General features: G+C 31.0%; 1 protein-coding gene across 2 annotated transcripts in view; it reads left to right on the forward strand.

Annotated features, from left to right (window-relative positions):
• LOC128994380 (lysosomal acid lipase/cholesteryl ester hydrolase-like) overlaps window positions 1-19,633 on the forward strand; it is a 29,952-nt gene continuing 10,319 nt past the window's right edge. The window contains exon 1 of one of the 2 annotated variants that reach the window (XM_054418916.1): window positions 1-89. In XM_054418916.1, the coding sequence (XP_054274891.1) occupies window positions 3-89 (87 nt within the window). In that variant the 5' untranslated portion in view covers window positions 1-2. Of the gene's footprint in view, window positions 90-19,148; window positions 19,437-19,633 lie in introns of those variants that run through there. The other variant, XM_054418917.1, reaches the window with a different exon arrangement.

The following is a 19,633-nucleotide window of genomic DNA, read 5'->3' on the forward strand; positions in this document are numbered from 1 at the left end:
ACATGCAGCGCTACCTGTACAGGTTGTTCACAGTAGTGGGCGTGCTTGTGGTGACAAAACATGGAACTGGACTGGCAATCAGTGGCACGGTAAATTTATTTTATTTATTTATAAAATAATTTATACATTTTTTACGAAACTATAGAGTAATCTAACCAAACAATATGTTTAATTAGATTTTTACATGAACTGAGGGAAGTTATTTTTCGTTTGTTTTTAGTAAACAAATACATAAATATAATTATTAAATAATTTACGATTTAAGGTGCTCTATGTTATTTAATCATCCGAGGAATTTATGATATTTATTACTAATACAAACCATGTATGTATATGCATATTTATAAACTTACGACAAACTAGTTTATGATATGTTTCAATTATTTTTGGGACATTTTCGTCTTTACTGTTTGCTATTTTCCTCTCTTGTTAAATTTAGGTTAATTAAATATAACGATTTATTTATTTTTGAAAAGAAAATGTATTTACATTATACTTTTGAATTATCAGGATGAATTGGAAGTGAAGTTAGATACAATTAATGTCATAAAATATTAATATTTATTATAAAAAAAACATTCGTTGGTATACTCTGGACAGATTGAATAATCCCTATATGAATAAAGACGAATAAACACTATAATTTTGCTACTGTAAACTTTTACCTAAAAATTCATCAACGTTAACGTTGTTTTAATTTGTGTTTAAGTTTTAGCAATAACAAATTTATTTGATTGTTTTTTTTTTCATTTTCAAATCATAGTTGTTTGAGGATATTCACAAACGTTTAGCTTTAGTTGTGAGTTGCGATATTTTGATTTAAATATGTACTATGTTTTATTTATTTGATTAAAGCTGGCCAGTCTCTTAAACCATCTAAAATATTTTAATTTTTTATGTTTAAAAACAAAACATATATTTTAACGGCGAGTCGATTGGTTTTATCAACTATATTGCTTGTATTACATTATCATATAAAATTGAAAATCTTTAAAGACTAATATCATCTACCAGTGTTAAACTTTTCCTATGACAAATTTATACTGATTGAATTTAAAAGCGAGAGCAACAATCAGTAATAGCAATGGTTGATATTGTACAGCCTTTGAATTGTAGCTTGAATAGCAAAGTCTTACTAGTGCAAGTTTAAGATAATATTTTCCCCTAATAATTAAAAGGTCCCCGGTTCGATCCTGGAAAAGTCAGTAGCTTTTTGATGTTTCTAAACTGGACCCAGTGTAAATATAGACACGCTTAAGTTCGATGTTTATGAAAAAACATTTTTATCAACAACAAGCTTTTTTGATTCTTAAACTAAACTCCAACAATACCCTTAGGTAATACAAATGTCTACTAGACATATTTCCGACCAAAAAACGTTAAGGTAATTAAGTAAGTATATGCTTCGTTATTAATACATGTTAATGTAGGTTCACTAGAACCTAGAACTAGCTAGGCGTATCACCTTGTGTGATATCACAGACGTTATCAGAAAGAGAATAAACACTAAACAGTCCAAAGTTTCCAGGTGCGTGTTCTATGTTTAATGTGTCAATTATTTCCACATGTAAGAATGTAGAATATGAATAATATGTAGAATTTTTGAAAATGCATACATTTTTATCTTGCCAAACATAATTTGCATAGAGAACAGTTTTGTTTGATAAGTATATTTCGTCTATTACATAAAAAAAATATTTTCAAACTTAATTTTACATAGGGTAGCCGGTTTGATAATACAAAAGTCAGTAGTTTTTTTATTATTTAAAACGAGGCCCAGTTTTCCTCGATATTTTTGGTAGCTGTTCCTTTATAAACAACCAGCTGGCCTTAGTAATTAAATACCCCCGCCGCAGCAAACCTGCAGAAGCGAATTTCCATTTGTCTGATTAGATTTTCACTTATAAGTTTAATGAGTGGCATATTTAAATATGTCTATGTTGCAATGGGTAAATGTTTTAGACTTTCGACTATATATGTTTGACTCTCTTATATGACAATTTAGAGGACGTTCTGTTGTTTACTTTTTGTATTTTGTATTTTGTATTTTTATTTGACCACCTTAAAAACTATTTTAATTTAACACAATGTATTTGTAAAATATTAATTGTTCACTGTTACTTTAATAAAAGATTACTGTAAAATTATTTCTAAAATAAGAGTTAAACATTTATTATTTCGCAATAGACCTTTAATTCTGCTAATAGACTATTATAAAATCTGTATCACGTTTAATGTGTATTTCATTCATGTTGGTGACGTAATTGTTTATACATATTTACTTATTTCAGTTTAAAATTGGCTCAGCGACAAGAAACGAATTGTAAATAATAAAACACCATTTTATAAACCGGACTAATCAATTATCTAGTTTTTAGCTGAGAAGAGAATTCTATTACTAATCCAATCGGTCTGGATACAACCATCACTTGCTACAGAGAAATTTACAAATATTAGCCGGTTGCGCTTGAAATCCCCGGATAATCAAAGGTCAGGAAACATGCGAAGGCAGGACTGTGATTTCCATGTGAACGAGTTGGCAGAACACATTGCCTTGACTTGTCACTTGTCACTTTTCTGCAGTTCCGGTAAACAAACAGATGTTGACCTTGTCCCACATTAAATAGGCATAAAAACAAGATTCTGTACCGGAGCGAAAATAGAATCATTATAGAGCAAGTATGTAACAGGTGACGGTCGGAGATGGGGAAATTGTGTAATTATGCCTAACGAATCTTTGAATTGTACAAGAAGGCTTGGCAACTGAAGCATGTTTAGATTTGTGTTAAATTTCCGGGTACCCTTGAGATATTTGATTGTTCATTGAATTAATGTTTATTTGGGTTTTGTGTGCGATTTTCTAGTTTGAAATAAATCGTTAGGTCTTACTTTGTTCAAACTTGGTGAACAAAAGAATAAAGCAACATAAAACCATATCCTCTTAAAAACAGGTTTCTATTAATTTGTCTTCAACTAACTCATAAGGGTATCTATGTATCCGTGCTAAGAGCTACAGAGCGATCAGAGGAATATTGTACATGTCGATAACACGCTCTATATTGAAGGAAACAATGCTTTACCGGTATATCATTGTTCATTAAAAAGTTGTATACTGCACAGTCAAATTTGAAAATTAGCACATTTCCTCAAGGACTTACAAAATATATCGGATTTGCTATGTTAAAACCGGTGATGATCTGTCCGCCCGATTAGAAAGTTGGTCAAAATCCGCTCAGATTTTGAAACCTACAGTGTGTAAAATATATATTAGCTAGTGCAAAATGTTCCAAATTTCCGTTTTTACTAACCTTAACAAATAACAGATTGAAATCTATAGATAAAATCACACGAAGTATATTAACAAACTAGCCCCTTATGAAGTTAACGAAGAATAAAGAATTGACATATGCCCTGCATGATTTGTTATGAGTACCTAATTTGCCCTTTACGATTAATCAATTGACTCTATTACTTTTATACTCATTTGCTGGATATTTCTGTTTATGTAATAACTGAGACGTTATAGTAACGCTTCCCTAATTATCAGAATGTAGCCGGTTTTAAAATGACAAGTCAGTAGTTAGTTCTTTGATGATTCGAGACCGGGTCCAGTTTTCCTCGATCATTATTTTTGGTGGCCGTTCCTGCCGAAAGAACCAGCTGGCCTTAGTCAGTAAAAAAGCTACACCAGGAACCCCACCCAATTATACACTCATCACTCATCATCCACTCAAATTCAGCTTAAAGTGGTCAACGTTGTATCATTGTTTGGATGAAACTAAAAAAAACATTAAATAACGATTTTACTGAGATAACCGGTGTTTCAAGGCTAGTAATTTTATTTCGTACAAGGGCCAAAATGGTGTCATTAGAATATTTTGACAACAACTTTTTCACATCAGAGTAAGTACAGTGGAACCTTAAATATTGTCCTTGAATAACAAGTATTGATAACAAATGCGTCGTTTCAAAACCCCTTTGATTTTGTATTATAATTTTTTACATGTTATCGCAGACCTTGATAGTAGTACACCTCGATAACCTGTTTTAACCATAAACCTGATAACCATAAGACCTGTTTTATGAATGTTTCTTACTTTGGGGTGGATTTTACATTTTATTTACCCTTTGGTTGTAATGAGTACAAGTAATTTTTAAGAAATGTATTTATTATGTGCGGTTAAAATAGTTTTAAAGCCATTTGAACAGCGAGAAAAGAATAGTGAACAACAAACCGTTTAGGACTTAGAGCGCAAACCAAAACCAGACACACACTAAGTTTAATTTGTCTTCCAATGATACAGATGATAGAGCTACTACTTATGGCTTGGACGAGTTCAAACAATTTATCATTTCTTTAATTAACATACAATTTGTGTCATTAGACTGTAAAATGTTTTATTATAACAATTTTGATTGCTTTTAATTTGCCAGTTATGGTGGAACCCCATAGTGAGGACCAGTGACCAGTTATAGTAGTAGGGAAATGTTATTACATTTAAAATAATCTGTTTGTATAAGAAATATTCAAGGTTTGTAGACACCTAAAGCTAATTTAGTGTTCATTTCATAAATAAGATAAATAATTATGTAAGTAAGTTAATAGTAAGTTAATAAATAGTTGTGTAAGTAATATTTTGTCCGCGTAAAATCCGAACTTTTAAATCTTCACTAATGTATGTAACAGCTCAAAAATATATGATTTTTTATAGTCTAAAAAACAATAGATGTATTGTTTTTTATAGTTGTAGTTCTTATAAAAACGCCTGCGTCAGGATGCACTACAACACTTTAATAGATGTCAACAGATCGTTTAGTTTTACAGCAACAATAATTAATTAATTCATGTACATGGGCTTAGTAGCCACTTAAGGTTCAAACGTATGAGCTATATAACATACACCATCCAAGTTTTATGTTCTCATTTAAATTATTCTTCGTCCTTCACACTGTCTACTATTACTAAACGATTACTCGGCAAATTTCCAGTCTATTAACATTAAAGTGAAGATTAGATTTCAATCCGTGATTCAGGTGTCAGCGAGGGGATTATGAGTTGTCATAATTTTTTTACCATTGATCCTTTTGATCATTAATCAACGTTTTCTATAATTCACAACAAAATATTTGTAGCTCAACCCACAAAATTGGCATGTTATATATTTCTTCTATTTTTACATGGATAAAACCATCGATTAAAAATGTTCAATCTTTGATAAAACCCAATGGTGATTGACAGGAGTTGAACCCGGGACATCTCGGACCAAAGCCCCGCGTTCTACTACAAGACCAGCTTGCTCCCCTCTTATCCTAATAGTAGCACTTGATAGTTGTAGCTTTATCAGTACTTGTCATACATAATCCAGTGGAACCTCGATAACAAGACTCTTGATAACAAGTGTCTTTTTCAAATCACCTAGAATTTATTTTACCCCTAATCGCATGTTATTGCAAATATCTATAAGAGGTCAACTTCGGTAGTAAGTTTTATTTAACAATCCCAAGAGAGTCCTGTTATCAAGGCTTTACTTGCTATAATGCACCGGTAATAAATATGTACAATGTAAATACTGCATTTTTGAAGTTTCTTAGCTTAAAAACAAATAATTCGGTGTATTGAAGATTTTTTGTACGGTTATAAACTGTGAAGAAAATTTAAAAAATCTAAAATCCCACGTTAAACTTTTTTTTATGGAGAACAAGTAAACTGGTGTAAAATATGCTTGGTTATGGATATAACTTGATTTAATCTTTTTCAGAAAAGGCAACTATTTACACTGCGGAACCCCCTCAGCTTAGGTTAGGTGGTTTTTGAGTTTTTGTGATTATTTCTGTTCAGTAAATAACAAAAACATGGGAGTAAAGCTATAATCTAACCTAACTTTACCTAACCCAAACTTTAACTGTAGGTATTCCTATTAATACTTTACTACCCTTCCCCTTCCAGTCACAGCAATCCTAGGTCAGTGTTAAACCTGATATAATATAAATATATTTACGTGAAAAACCAATCAACTAAATGGAAATTGGATTAGTCTACAGGTTTGCTGCAACAGGGTTTTTTTACTTTTTATTATAACTACTCGTGGTATTTATTTATTAATTAGAGAATGTTCCATTACAAAAACACATAAAACAATGTTTCGCAAAAATATGAATATTAGAGCATGAAGTATGTTTAATCTATGATTAGAGTTATTGAAGATTAGACAATTCAATTTCATTTTTATATGTGCATGATCATGGGATAAGCATATCGTCTGCTATGTATCTTCTGTGTTACGAATGTTTACTAAACAGCTGGCTTTATAAATCGAAATAAAAACATTGTACAACTCGCTCAGCTCCAGCTGATCTTTGAGGGTTAAGTTTCTTTCAAACTTCAAGTTCAAATTAGATTCTGACTATTAATGCTATTATCATTAAATTGTAATATAATATTTTGTTTTATTTATTATGTTTGAACTCGAAAAGTACCAAATAGTTTTCTGTTAGTGTTTAGTCGATTTTAAATTATGAAACTATTATTTGAGATCCTTTATATTTTATGTACCAGTATTTTTTATATAGGCCCTATATGACTGAACAGCAATATTTGTTCAGCATAGTAGATATAATATAGCAATATGACCCCACTTTCGGCGTTTTAGAGGCACTTTTAGGGCACTTTTTATAGGGGAAAAATGAGGAAAAAATGGAAGAGCTTTTTTTGGCCACTTTTTTTAAAGACCCAGCTCTCGACCTATACACCCCTATATAAATTTTCTACTTTTTTTAATACTGAAAAACATGTCTGGAAATGGTGAGCTTTTTTTGGCCACTTTTTTAAAGACCGGCTATATTTAGATCTCGTCCAATACAAGCCTATACAAATGTTTAAACTCCATTAAAATTTCAAATCCACATCCATTCACAAGTATATGCGAGGTTTGTGCGTGAACTTGGGCATGCTCCCAGCTTATGATGTGCTCTCTTGGACATCCTTAGTGGAAATCCATGAGTTCTGGCTACTTGGGAACCCAAGCCATTTGACATACAATGAATTACCCTTTCTCCTAATTACCTTCTCTACCAAATACATGTCCTTATACTTGGTCTTTAACAACTCCTCTGTATAGAAGCCTCCCCTGATTATATTGCCATTTTCATCTTTCAAGATATAAGTTACAGGCTTTGTATTCTTAACTTCTGCTATTGTAAATAGTTCCCCTGTCCAATTTGGAGTATAACCTTTACTAAAAACATGTTTATACTTGGAAATCCTTACGCTATCACCTACCTTATATCTTGGCTTTTTAACTTGTTCTACTTTAGAAGTCAACCTCTCATGCACATATTTACTATTCTTAACATTCACTTGGTTAGGCTTCATTCCTATAGATCTATGCACCTTATTATTATATTTTCGAATTAACTTTGGAAGTAAATCCAACCATTTATAACTCCCCTGAGCACTGAATTCCCTATATAACCAATTCTTTAAAGTTCTCTGAAACCTCTCCACAATTGCAGCCTTAGTTGTAGAAAAAGTGTGATAGTGATTAATATTTAATTTTTTCATTAGTTTGCTAAAATATTGATTAAAAAATTCTTTTCCATTGTCAGATTGAATGTTTTTAACCCCCTTTGGTAGAATGGTTTTAATGGCTTCTGTAACCACTAACCCTGTCTTATTCTTTAGTGGAGCAGCATAAGCTTTTTTAGAAAATGTATCTATTAAAGTTAAAATATATTTATTGCCAGAATTTTCTCTAGCATAGTTTTGCATATCAATTAAATCTATTTGTATGGTTTCGTTTATACCCAATACTTTAAAAGACCTTCTAATGAAATTCTTTCTTGCAGGCTTATGAAGTTCGTATGCAATTTCATTCATTTTTTATAACATCATCCTTTCCTGTAACTCTAAATACATCACCATTAGCCCCAATCAATAAATTATCTTCCATTCTTTTAAATACATAGTTTTCTGGTATATATGGTCTATTATCTATATACTTAAATCCACTCAAAGATGTGGGGTCAGCAACTAATAAATCAGGATTATATTCCATCAAATTAAAATTTTTTTCTCCACACACAAATTTCGATCCATCATAACGCATAGCTTGTGACATTAGACAAATGTCATCCGAATGTTCCCCTTCTGGTAGATTTCTTATAAATAGATTTCTGGCATCAAAACAATATAGTTTTTTATTATAAGTTATAGTCTGTTCTTTTATAACACAGTCAGTGTCATCAATGGCAGGTTTAACACGTACTAACCTTTTATTATTAAAATTCCAATAGCCTGCTTCCATTTTTGGAACTTGTGAAACATTCACAGCATCTTTACTATCTGTACCTTCCATCAAATTACTAATTTTCTGTTTCTTAGCATTCCAAACACCATTCTCTGATTCTAAAAATTCATAATTATTATCATCTTGTATAAATTTACCATCTTCTTTTCGTATTAAAGTCTGTTGTAAAGTGGGCACATCATTTAAACTTTGACCCTTTTCTACATTAGTAATTTTCCGTTTCTTAGCATTCCAGACACCATTCTCTGATTCTAAAAATTCATAATTATTATTGTCTTGTACAAATTTACCATCTGTTCGTATTAAAGTCTGTTGTAAAGTGGGTACATCATCTAAACTTTCACCCTTTTCCACATTAGTAATTTTCTGTTTTTTAGCATTCCAATTTTTATTCTTAGATTCTAAAAACTCATATTTAGTTTTACCTTGTAAGAAGACATCACCTTTTCTAGTTAATGTCTGTCCCAAAGTTGATACATCATCTACAAACTCTCCATCTTTAACATTACCAATTTTACGGTTTAAACAATTCCAACTATTGTCTTTTAAATTGAAAGTAGGTTCACTACTAGCCCTGGGTTCTGCAGGCTTATTATATGGATTATATAAACGATAAAATTTATCTATAAACATATTTTTATTTAATAAATAATTCCACTTTCTCTCAATTCCTCAATAATAGAATCTATTTCATTATCCACTCCTGAGTTACCAGCTTGGCGACTTAGCCAAAGAAGTCTTAACCTATCTACAAGCTCATTAGGATCATCCCAATAAATATAGTCTATTTTATTACCAGTCACTTGTCTCAAACCTTCACCAACAGATTTAAAAAGAGGTTTAATTATATTAAGATATTTAGTATGTCTATTACTTGAAATTGGTGCACCATCTTTGTAACTCTTTAAATGTCCATTTGTAGCTTCCAAAATTTCTTTATAATTTTGCAAATCAGCCGGAGTATAATCCTCAGGTTCTTTTAAAGTTAACAATTGCCACAAACCTTTTGTCCCCTTGTAGGTTTTATTTGCAATTGTAACATCATCATTGGCAATATCAACTTCCTTATTTCCAATAAAAAATTTATTTGCTTCTCGTCTAATACCATATGTAGTGTCTGTCATACTACTTTTACTGAGGTAATTTCCTAAATAGTCTGATGCTAAAAGACCAAAATCTAATTTCTGTGGAGTAGATTGTTGTAATGGTTGTAATCTTGGTATCACTGGTATTCTAGATGGAGTCATTGGGAGAATCTCCATTCGAGGCCTCTCTGTTTTGGCGATTTTTTTTAATTCTTGTAATGGCTCTATTAAAGGTTGGAATGTTTGGAACCTCTCTTCAGCCTCTAGAAACTTGCCACGTTTTAAAGCTCTATATTTCTCTCGTATTTGATTTGCAGAGTCAACCAATTCTTGTTGAATGTTTTTCATCTTTTATTTACATTTTATTTATCTCATTTGACAAAGGATTGTACTCAAACACTTTATCATGTATTATCAAACAATATGCAGATGTATTTGCTGGCACATTTTCTGCAGTTTCAATCTCTAATTTAATATCAACAATTCCTTCCTTCACTGTTTCGTTCTGTCTAGAACAGTCTATTACAATTAGTGGATATTTCTTCATAAACTCAGCCCTACTAATCATAGGATCTGGGATAGTATTATAGTAAGTCTCTCTAAACCTCATAAACATCTCATAAGCTTTAGAGACATCTCCATTTTCAAAGTCGAGATTTAAATCACTATAAGGATAATATTCAGAGTTTAGAAATACTTTGAGATTTTTTAATTTACAGTGATCAAATTCATCAGTTCTTTTTCGTGCACTATTATCCCTAGCTGTTTGGAAACCAAATATAATATACCTAGGCTTCTCCAAACTTGAAGATGTCTTTACTGACCATGTATGTCTTGTAGTATTGGGATATGATGGAAGTTCATGCAGCTCTAAACTTCTAAATGCAATTTGTAAATTTTTATTTTGCAATAACATCTTTTGTAATTGTAACTTCTCCCCATCTGATGGTATCACATGTGGCATCACCCATTGAATTGAGTTAAGTGTAATTTTAGGAATCATATCAGCAGTACCACTGGCTGGAGCACTAGTGGTTGTTAATATACAATTCAAATCATTTTTGGATCTTTTCAACACCAATTCTTGTTTGACATTTACTAATACCTTATTAAAATCCTCAAATACACCCATTAACAGCTCTAATGGTAAACATGTACTAAACTTGCCACCTTTATGGAACTCTTTTAAATTCGTGTCAGAATCAAATGCTACATTTGTCAATTTAGTTGTTTTATTGTAAGAGCTCAATATTTTCATAAGACTAGAAATTCCTGGATTTCTTACAATGTCTATTTCTTTACCTGCAACTTCATATCTAATTTCATCAAATAAGAATGCAAATGCATTATTTATAAAATGACCTTTATCATGATTTTCAATTTCTCCCTTAATATACAGATAACTCCTACATGGGAGAGTTAGCAAATCTTGATTATTAATACATATTCGAATTTCATCAGAATTATTTATTGCCAAAGTGTTGTGGGGAACATAGGAGTGATTTGTAATTTTAACTACACTATCGTCGAATTGGGATTTCCCTGTAACATCTAGAAAATCTTCCATTTTTATTAATAGAAAATTTTAACTTTAGTCCTATTGACTTTAGGAACCTAGCATTTTGTACACTTATAGGTAAATTCTTATAAATTCTCATATCTTTTTTATATGACAAGTAATTGTAGTTTCTTCTCCATTAAAGTCAATTGCCTTGTCATGCTGATCGGCAAATGTAATACTGACAACATCTAAACTTCTCTTATTTACAGGAAAATATATAATATTTCTTGGAACTTCAATAATTTTGTAGCCAGGAGGAGCTTCTGGATAAAAGCTATGTATGGTGTGTGATTTGTTTCCATTTAAATAGGACCCGTTTGCAATATTACATTTTACTCTAATCACATTTACATTATTAATGTTTATTTTATTTGTAGATTCAAACGGAACACCAGGAGTAGAAACTCCTTTAAATCCCAATAAAACAGAACCTAAACAAGGCTTTGTAAAATCAAATACATGGCTAGAATGTAATGTCGCTTTCATAGTTTGATTATTAGCTGTAAGGAAAAAGTCTGGGATTTGTTTTTGTATTTCCTTTGCAAGCTCAACCACCTCATATGTACCTTCAGAAATTTCTATTGTAACTGGAGCATTGTGGTCATAATAGAAAACATCATCACCTTCTCTAATGGTTAATTTGTTGCCTTTAAGTTGATTTAATTTTGGAATAAGCCCTTTAAATATAAGTTTGGATTTAGTATTAATTAATGCTTCTCCATTTTTATCTATTATAACTTTAAGTTTACCATCTAATAACCGGTTTAAATCATCAACTAAGATCTCTCCCTTTGGTAATGTTTTTTTCTCTACTTTGTAATATGTTAAAGTATTAAGTGGTTTTTTAACATTAAATATAGAATTATAACTTTGAAAATCTACCAATCCAATTACATAATCATCATTTAATTCTATGGGAGGAAAGAACACTGACTTTAGCTCTGACTCTGTACCCGAAAATGTTATAGTAAATGAATCCATTTTTATAAACAAAATTTTTTTATGAATGATAAACATAAAATTCCACAAATAGAACTATTTAAATCTTGTATTTGTTCAGTAGTATAGAATATTTTATGTCCCTCAAAATATTTAATTACTTCTTTTGGAGGTTGGATTCCAAATGGGTCAAAATAAATTACAATATCTTTATTTTTACGATATGCTGTCCAATGTGTGCCAGATGAACTGTCTAAATTAACTATTCCGCACTCTTTTACTTTTGGTGTTAGATTTTTTAGCTCGTTTTTTAGGTACACCCCCCGGAAGTGAGGCACGTCTTTTGCGGCCTCTAACAGCTGGTAGTTGTCCATATTTTTTATTAAATTTTATTCCCATTCCCATCTTTGCTTTTGCCTTCATCAAATTTGTCACGGCATAAGCAGCTGCTCTTTCAGCAAGATTTGCATCCTTGGCCGTTACTCTAGTCCAAGCTAAGTCTGCTAATCTCATGTCTGCTTTGTTCCGAGCAGCGGTATCGGGATTATTCATGTAGAATATGTCATGCTCTTTACAATAAGAGTCTAGTTTATTTTTTGGAGGTACATTTTTAGCTAAATTCTCACGTATATTCGTTCCAGGTCCACAGTACCGATATGATGGTATGTGAAGTGGAAATGGAAGGTTATTTATAAGAGTATTCAATAACCCTCGACCCCTGTAAGGCTTTAAGAATAAACCTTTGCCCTTTTTACATGTTTTCTTATTATTTTTTACCATTTTTATTATATAAAAAATGTCTTTTATTCAACAAAAACACAAATTTAAAATAGTACATACTAAGGAAAATATACCAAAGAAGTTGGGCCTATTTCCTACCAATATTCGATGTGTTATTTGTGGTCCAAGTGGAAGTGGGAAGACGGTTGTAATTTATAATTTAATTGTAAGAAAGGAAGGATTAAAATTTACAAATTTATATTTAATATCAAAATCTTTAGAACAAGAAAAATATAAAAAAATAATTGAAATATTTAATTTGTGTGACGAAGTGAAATTACACACGTTTACTGACTGTGAAATCACACCAAATGATGTCGAATCACAGTCAGTTGTTGTATTTGATGACATAAATAGTCCAAATATTACACAATTTTTCTCAATGGGTCGACATAAAAATATTAACAGTTTTTACTTGTGTCAATCTTACAGCAAAGTACACAAACATTTACGTGATAATGTAAATTTCCTAATATTATTCAAACAAGATGACTTAAATTTAAAACATGTATATAACAATCATGTTGGTAATGATTTTTCATTTAACCAATTTAAAAATCTCTGCCACCAATGTTGGGATAAAACTAAATATGGCTTTTTCGTAATAGACAAAGAAAGGTTAAAGAATAATGGCAAATATAGATTTATGTTTGATCAATTTTATAATGACCAAGAGCAAGGGTGTTGATGCCATCTTCTAGAATAAACCTCTTGTCATCGTCAAAGGATAGTACTTTCTTATTCATGGTCAAGGTTTGAAGGTGATGATTTGTAGATTTAATTCTTGTCACATTCTCATAGTAGTCTTGACCAGTTGCAAGACAGTTTAAATAATGTTGATGTCTAAGGAGATGTTTAACTGTAGCACCATCAGCTCCTTTAGCTTTCTTCACCTCTAAAGCTTGCTTGTCTTCTTCATATAACCATTTTAGAGAAATATAAGAATATAACTTTGGTCTTAAACCACAATATTCATACATAATATGACCATCTAATTCGTCTTTAAACTTTCCAGTGACTTTTTTATTTTTATCAGAGTATAAGAAATGGTCTTTACTATATCCAGAGGTATCAAAATAGTGCAAGTCACATTCTATTTCCTTGTAAAAGTCCTCTGTAACTATAGAATACATTAAAGAATCTGTATCTGTCATAAGAAATCTTTTGTTCTTAAATTTTGACATATAATTATAGTGGAAATCGTACATTATTACTTTACTAATATCTAAAATGGTCATTCCCAAGTATATTGGTTTATTAAACTTTACAACTAATTTATTCAAATGTATAGCATGTAAATTGTTATCAAACTTTTTGCTACAATCAAACCTTGGATTAGTGACATATTTTGTTAATAGTGACTCATCCTTGAGATATATATCACGAAACTTGCGTTGATTCATAATTGTTCGACCAAAGAGACTATTATTTAACAATTTGTAAAAGTCTTTTTCGAAATCATTTTTAGCACATTTGCGTTTTTCAATATTAAAATTAATATAGGGCGCAAGCCATTTAGACTGTCTAAATTTTAAAATTCTGTGGTATTTTGTAACAACCAAACCAAATTCTTCATATTTGTGTAATGCTTTATAATGTAAAATATATTTAGTTTTGTCATTTAAATTAGGTATTAATTTGCCATTCATTTTCTCTGGTGCTAATGGATAGTCGTTATGTAAATCATGTAAGCTTTTATCATATTTTAAATCAACTTCTAAAATGTATCCAAACTCATCATTTTGATTGTATTTGTAGTCTACCTCATTAGTCCAACGAAATCCATCCATGGGTAGTGTCTCACACATAGCTGTAGAGTATAGCGAGTTACAATCTAAATATATTAAATACACACTTTCTTGATTGGGATCATAATGTTCGCCCATATATCTATTATTGGCTTTAGCGTAACGTGTAGAAATCATACTGACTCCTCCTCTGATTGCACTTTCTATGAACAAATGCATGTCAATATCTTGAAATAATTGTAATTTTATACCAGTCATTCTAAGACAGGCTTCCCATGTTAGTCCTGGAAGTGAATACATATGTACGGGGTCAAGTTTATAATCCTTTAAACACAAGTCTCTAAATGTCTCAAACACATCAGCCAGTAGCAATACATCTGTTTTAAGATATAAATCATGATATTCTTGTAAATTCTTGATATTAAAATGGGTCCAGACATTTTTAGCATGTTCATATTCGATGGGAGAGATATGTTCTTTAGTTATAGAACTGTAAAATGTTTCAATTGGGGGTAGAGACTCTGCGAACTTATCTGGTCCCGTCATATATTCATAGGGATATACACCTTTACGTTGTAGTAGTGGATTTTGTATGAATCTAAATGTGTTCAAATTGGAAGCCAATTTATATAATGGAAGGGACAGAAAGTTGTATGAATCTAAAAATACTAAATCATCAACAGAGAATGATATATATTTTTCCATATCCTTGGCTATACAATCTAATTTACGATTATATTTTCCCAAGTGTTGCATTATTAAATGCCCATCATAATTTTTCAAGTTATGGAAGAATACTGGGATTTTATTTGTTACTTTATAGTTTAAATTACAATCATTGTGGGAAGCTCCACGGTATTGGCCAGATGAATGACAATGATCTCTCACCCTATCAAAATATAGGGGCTTTTCACAAATATGACAATGCGTTGAGTTTTGGAAAGATGCCTCTTGCTCAGGAGTCATTACAAGGGGAATATATATCGCCATTTGACTTTTAATAAAATCATAAGTCTCAAATAATCTTTCGAAAAACACATCCATAACATTTGCACCACTATATAACTCTTCAGAAATAATCTTAGAATCTTTTACTACGACAAATGCAAATCCCGATGGAATATGTATATTGGAGTTTATAAAACATTCAAAATCTGCATAAATCACAAATGGGGCTTTAAGTTGATATTTATAATTTTTAAATTGTAATGTATCTTGTTTAGACATTTCCACTCGTTGGGCATCAAAGTTCTTACAATATGTTATATGATGTTCTAATTTATCTTTAGTGTAAAAATGTTGTAAACAAAACTTGCAAAAATACTTCTTATGGTCATATTTTGTAGATCGTAGCATTAACCTATTAAAATCACGAATTAAACAGTAATGTGATTTACGACCTTGTTGTAATAATAATAGATCTATATGAGTAATACTATTTAGTTTGGTTCTTCTTAATGGATATATAAATTTTTGGTCTTCAACTCCAAATACATTAACACTTATATTATTCTTTCTTTCAAATTGATCTATGTCAGATATTTTTACGGGATATTTTATATTTGTCATGTTCAACTTACCTACGTAGGGTGCATAGTTAGAGACTCTATTAGCATGTTTAGCATTCCTTGGATATAAAGCTGCTAAAATTGACCAAAGGAAGCATTTATTATCAACATTCTTTATATTTAAAACTGCTTTTGTCAATTGAATACTTTTTGGTGTGGGAATATATGACTTTGGAGTTAGGGGCTTATACTTGTAAACGTGCAACTGCCAATATTTAGTGTGGTCATATATCCATCCACTACCCTCGGCTTGATATTTGTGTATGGAAGCGTCAATCTTTAAAAGAGCATTTTCAATTTGAGGCTTTAAATCTCTCTTCTCAATGGTTAAGGTAGTAAGGCTTCTAAAATCTGCAATACATTCTTTCTCATTAACTAATTTTCCATTTTGATCTATTGTATATTTTATAAATTTAATTCTCCTTACTAAAGTCCATTTTATCGGTAGAGGACAAGACTGAAGAGTACTTTTAAGTTCAGTTTTAATCGATTCACCGACAAATTTAATCATTGTATATGGACATTTGTTACAAGAATTTACGTGTCTTTTAAAATGACCAACAACATTTCTTTTACAGAAATTACAAGTCTTGTGACTTTGTAATATATGAGATTTTAGAGCCATGTTACTATCACAGATTATATCACAAACTTTGCACAGTTTCACCTTCATTTTATGTATTACCTTGTAGTGGCGAATAAGGTTGCTTTTTTTGGAGAGCGATGCAAAACAATGTTGACATGTAGTCTTCATTTTTATATATGTAATTAAAAAATAGGTTGGCATCTTCTATATAGTAGAAATTACATTTTGACAATTTCAATTAATGAGAAATAATAATTTGAATCAGAATTTTATATTTTAATATTCAAAACAATTTCATACAATAAGATTTGGCAATTGTAATTTTCTAAATCAAAACTAAATCCAAAATCTTAAATAAAAATACTTTTTAGCAATTCAGATTGCTAAGTCTACATATATACAGAGTGAGTGTTATCTATTTTAAAGGGGACTTGACAAAATTATATAGTGAGTGTAATTCGGCTAAGTTTTTAAATAATAACTTGTGCACATTTTGACTCAAAGTCCCCTGGTGCGTGAAGTTTGGCTAAGTTTTTAAATAATAACTTGTGCAAACGTTTGACTCAAAGTTCCCCCGTGAGTATAATTCGGCTAAGTTTTAAAATAATAACTTGTGCACACTATTGACTCAAAGTCCCCCCGTGAGTGAATTTGGCTAAGTTTTTAAATAATAACTTGTGCACACTATTGACTCAAAATCCCCCGGTGAGTGAATTTGGCTAAGTTTTAAAATAATAACTTGTGCACACTATTGACTCAAAGTCCCCCCGTGAGTGAATTTGGCTAAGTTTTTACAAAATAACGTGTACACACTTTTGATTTGAAGTCCCCCGGTGGGTTGAATCCAGCTAAGTTTTTAAAAAATAACTCGTATATATTTTTGACTCACTTAAAAATAGTAATAACAAAATAAGTTACTTTTTGGATAGAGAAGCAGCACACAGTTGACATGTAACTAAAAAACAAAGTTAGCATCTTCTATATGGTGGAAATTACATTTTAAACAATTTCAATTAATGGGAAATAATAATTTAAATCAGAATTTTAAATTTTAATATTCAAAACAATTTCATACAATAAGATTTGGCAATTGTAATTTTCTAAATCAAAACTAAATCCAAAATCTTAAATAAAAATACTTTTTAGCAATTCAGATTGCCGAGTCTACATATATACAGAGTGAGTGTTAGTTATAGAGAAGACTATGTTACCTATGTTAAAAGGAACTCGACAAAATTATATAGTGAGTATAATTCGGCTAAGTTTTTAAATAATAACTTGTGCACATTTTGACTCAAAGTCCCCTGGTGCGTGAAGTTTGGCTAAGTTTTTAAATAATAACTTGTGCAAACGTTTGACTCAAAGTTCCCCCGTGAGTATAATTCGGCTAAGTTTTTAAATAATAACTTGTACACATTTTGATTCAAAGTCCCCTGGTGCGTGAAGTTTGGCTAAGTTTTTAAATAATAACTTGTGCAAACGTTTGACTCAAAGTTCCCCCCGTGAGTATAATTCGGCTAAGTTTTTAAATAATAACTTGTGCAAACTTTTGACTCAAAGTCCCCCTCATGAGTGAATTTGGCTAAGTTTTTTAAAATAGACTTATATACATTTTAAGTTCCTTAGTGACTGTTCAAAATACTCTAAGTCTTTAAAAATAGATTTATATACATTTTAAGTTCCTTGGTGACTGTTCAAAATACTCTAAGTGTTTAAAAATATACTTATATACATTTTTTACAAGTTCCTTAGTGACTCAATTCGGCTAAGTTTTTTAAAAATGGACTCGGGAAATTAGCTACACTCCTAAGTTAAAAGAAATACAGAGTATGAGTACAAACATCAATTACGTCACCAATTGATCCCATGACCCGACACGCGACAACATATTACAATAGTCTAGCTTAGATGTCAAAGACTTACCATAGCAAGAAGATCCAGGTGGAAGAGTGAGTGATGATTCCGTAGAATGCCCCCCTTATATACCACAAAATTGTCTAAATTAATTTAGAACAATGGAAATTGAACAAACTGAAATTGAACAATTGAATAATTGAGGTCAATCAATCAAACATATTTGGTAATTGTCTAAACCTGCCCCAGACAGACTGGCGCCAGACAGGCAGAGAATGTTGACAATTGGTTTTGATTGGGGTCATTAGGTTACACTCACAGTCATTCATTTGAGTCGGGCATAGCTTACACATAGCCATAAGCGTGCCCGAGTTCGCGCACAAACCTAACATGATTTTGAAAATATACATGGGAATGGATGTGGATTTGAAATTTTAATGGAGTTTGAACATTTGTATGGGCTTGTATTGGACGAGATCTAAATATAGCTGGTCTTTAAAAAAGTGGCCAAAAAAAAGCTCACCATTTCCAGACGTGATTTTTAGTATTAAAAAAGTAGAAAATTTATATAGGGGTGTATAGGTCGAGAGCTGGGTCTTTAAAAAAAGTGGCCAAAAAAAGCTCTTCCATTTTTTCCTCATTTTTCCCCTATAAAAAGTGCCCTAAAAGTGCCTCTAAAACGCCGAAAGTGGGGTCATATTGCTATATTATATCTACTATTGACCTGGGCTATTACATTTTTATGGATACAACTATATTAAGAATAAGTGAAATAGGTTAATCAAAGTACATAGTTCAATAAGTAACTGATCTAACTGCAATTAACATTCCAAACAACTTTTCTATCAATTACTCAATCCACCCTTTTCCCATTAATAACCTTGCACTTTTTATAATAAACCTAACTTATTAATTTATCTAAGCTATGAAATTGAAACTGCTGCGCCATCTTTCATCCAGATTATTTTCCTCCAAGAAAATTGAAATACCTTTAGGTCTACCCTGTAAGGTAAGATTCAACCCTGAAATTTTGAATCATATTTCTCTTAACTTAGGCCTAAGTTAATTTTTTAACCTAAAATCACTGATGGGATAGGGTAGACTTTAATATTGGTCATCAAAAACAACCAAATTAAAATATCGGTGATATTTTGTATTCGATATATCGAATAAAATAATCATTCACTTAAGTTATACATCGAATTG

Source organism: Macrosteles quadrilineatus, unplaced genomic scaffold (genome assembly GCF_028750875.1).
Source record: "Macrosteles quadrilineatus isolate MER2022 unplaced genomic scaffold, UCM_ALF_1.0 Scaffold_5__1_contigs__length_97177068, whole genome shotgun sequence".
In the NCBI taxonomy this organism is placed as follows: domain Eukaryota; kingdom Metazoa; phylum Arthropoda; class Insecta; order Hemiptera; family Cicadellidae; genus Macrosteles; species Macrosteles quadrilineatus.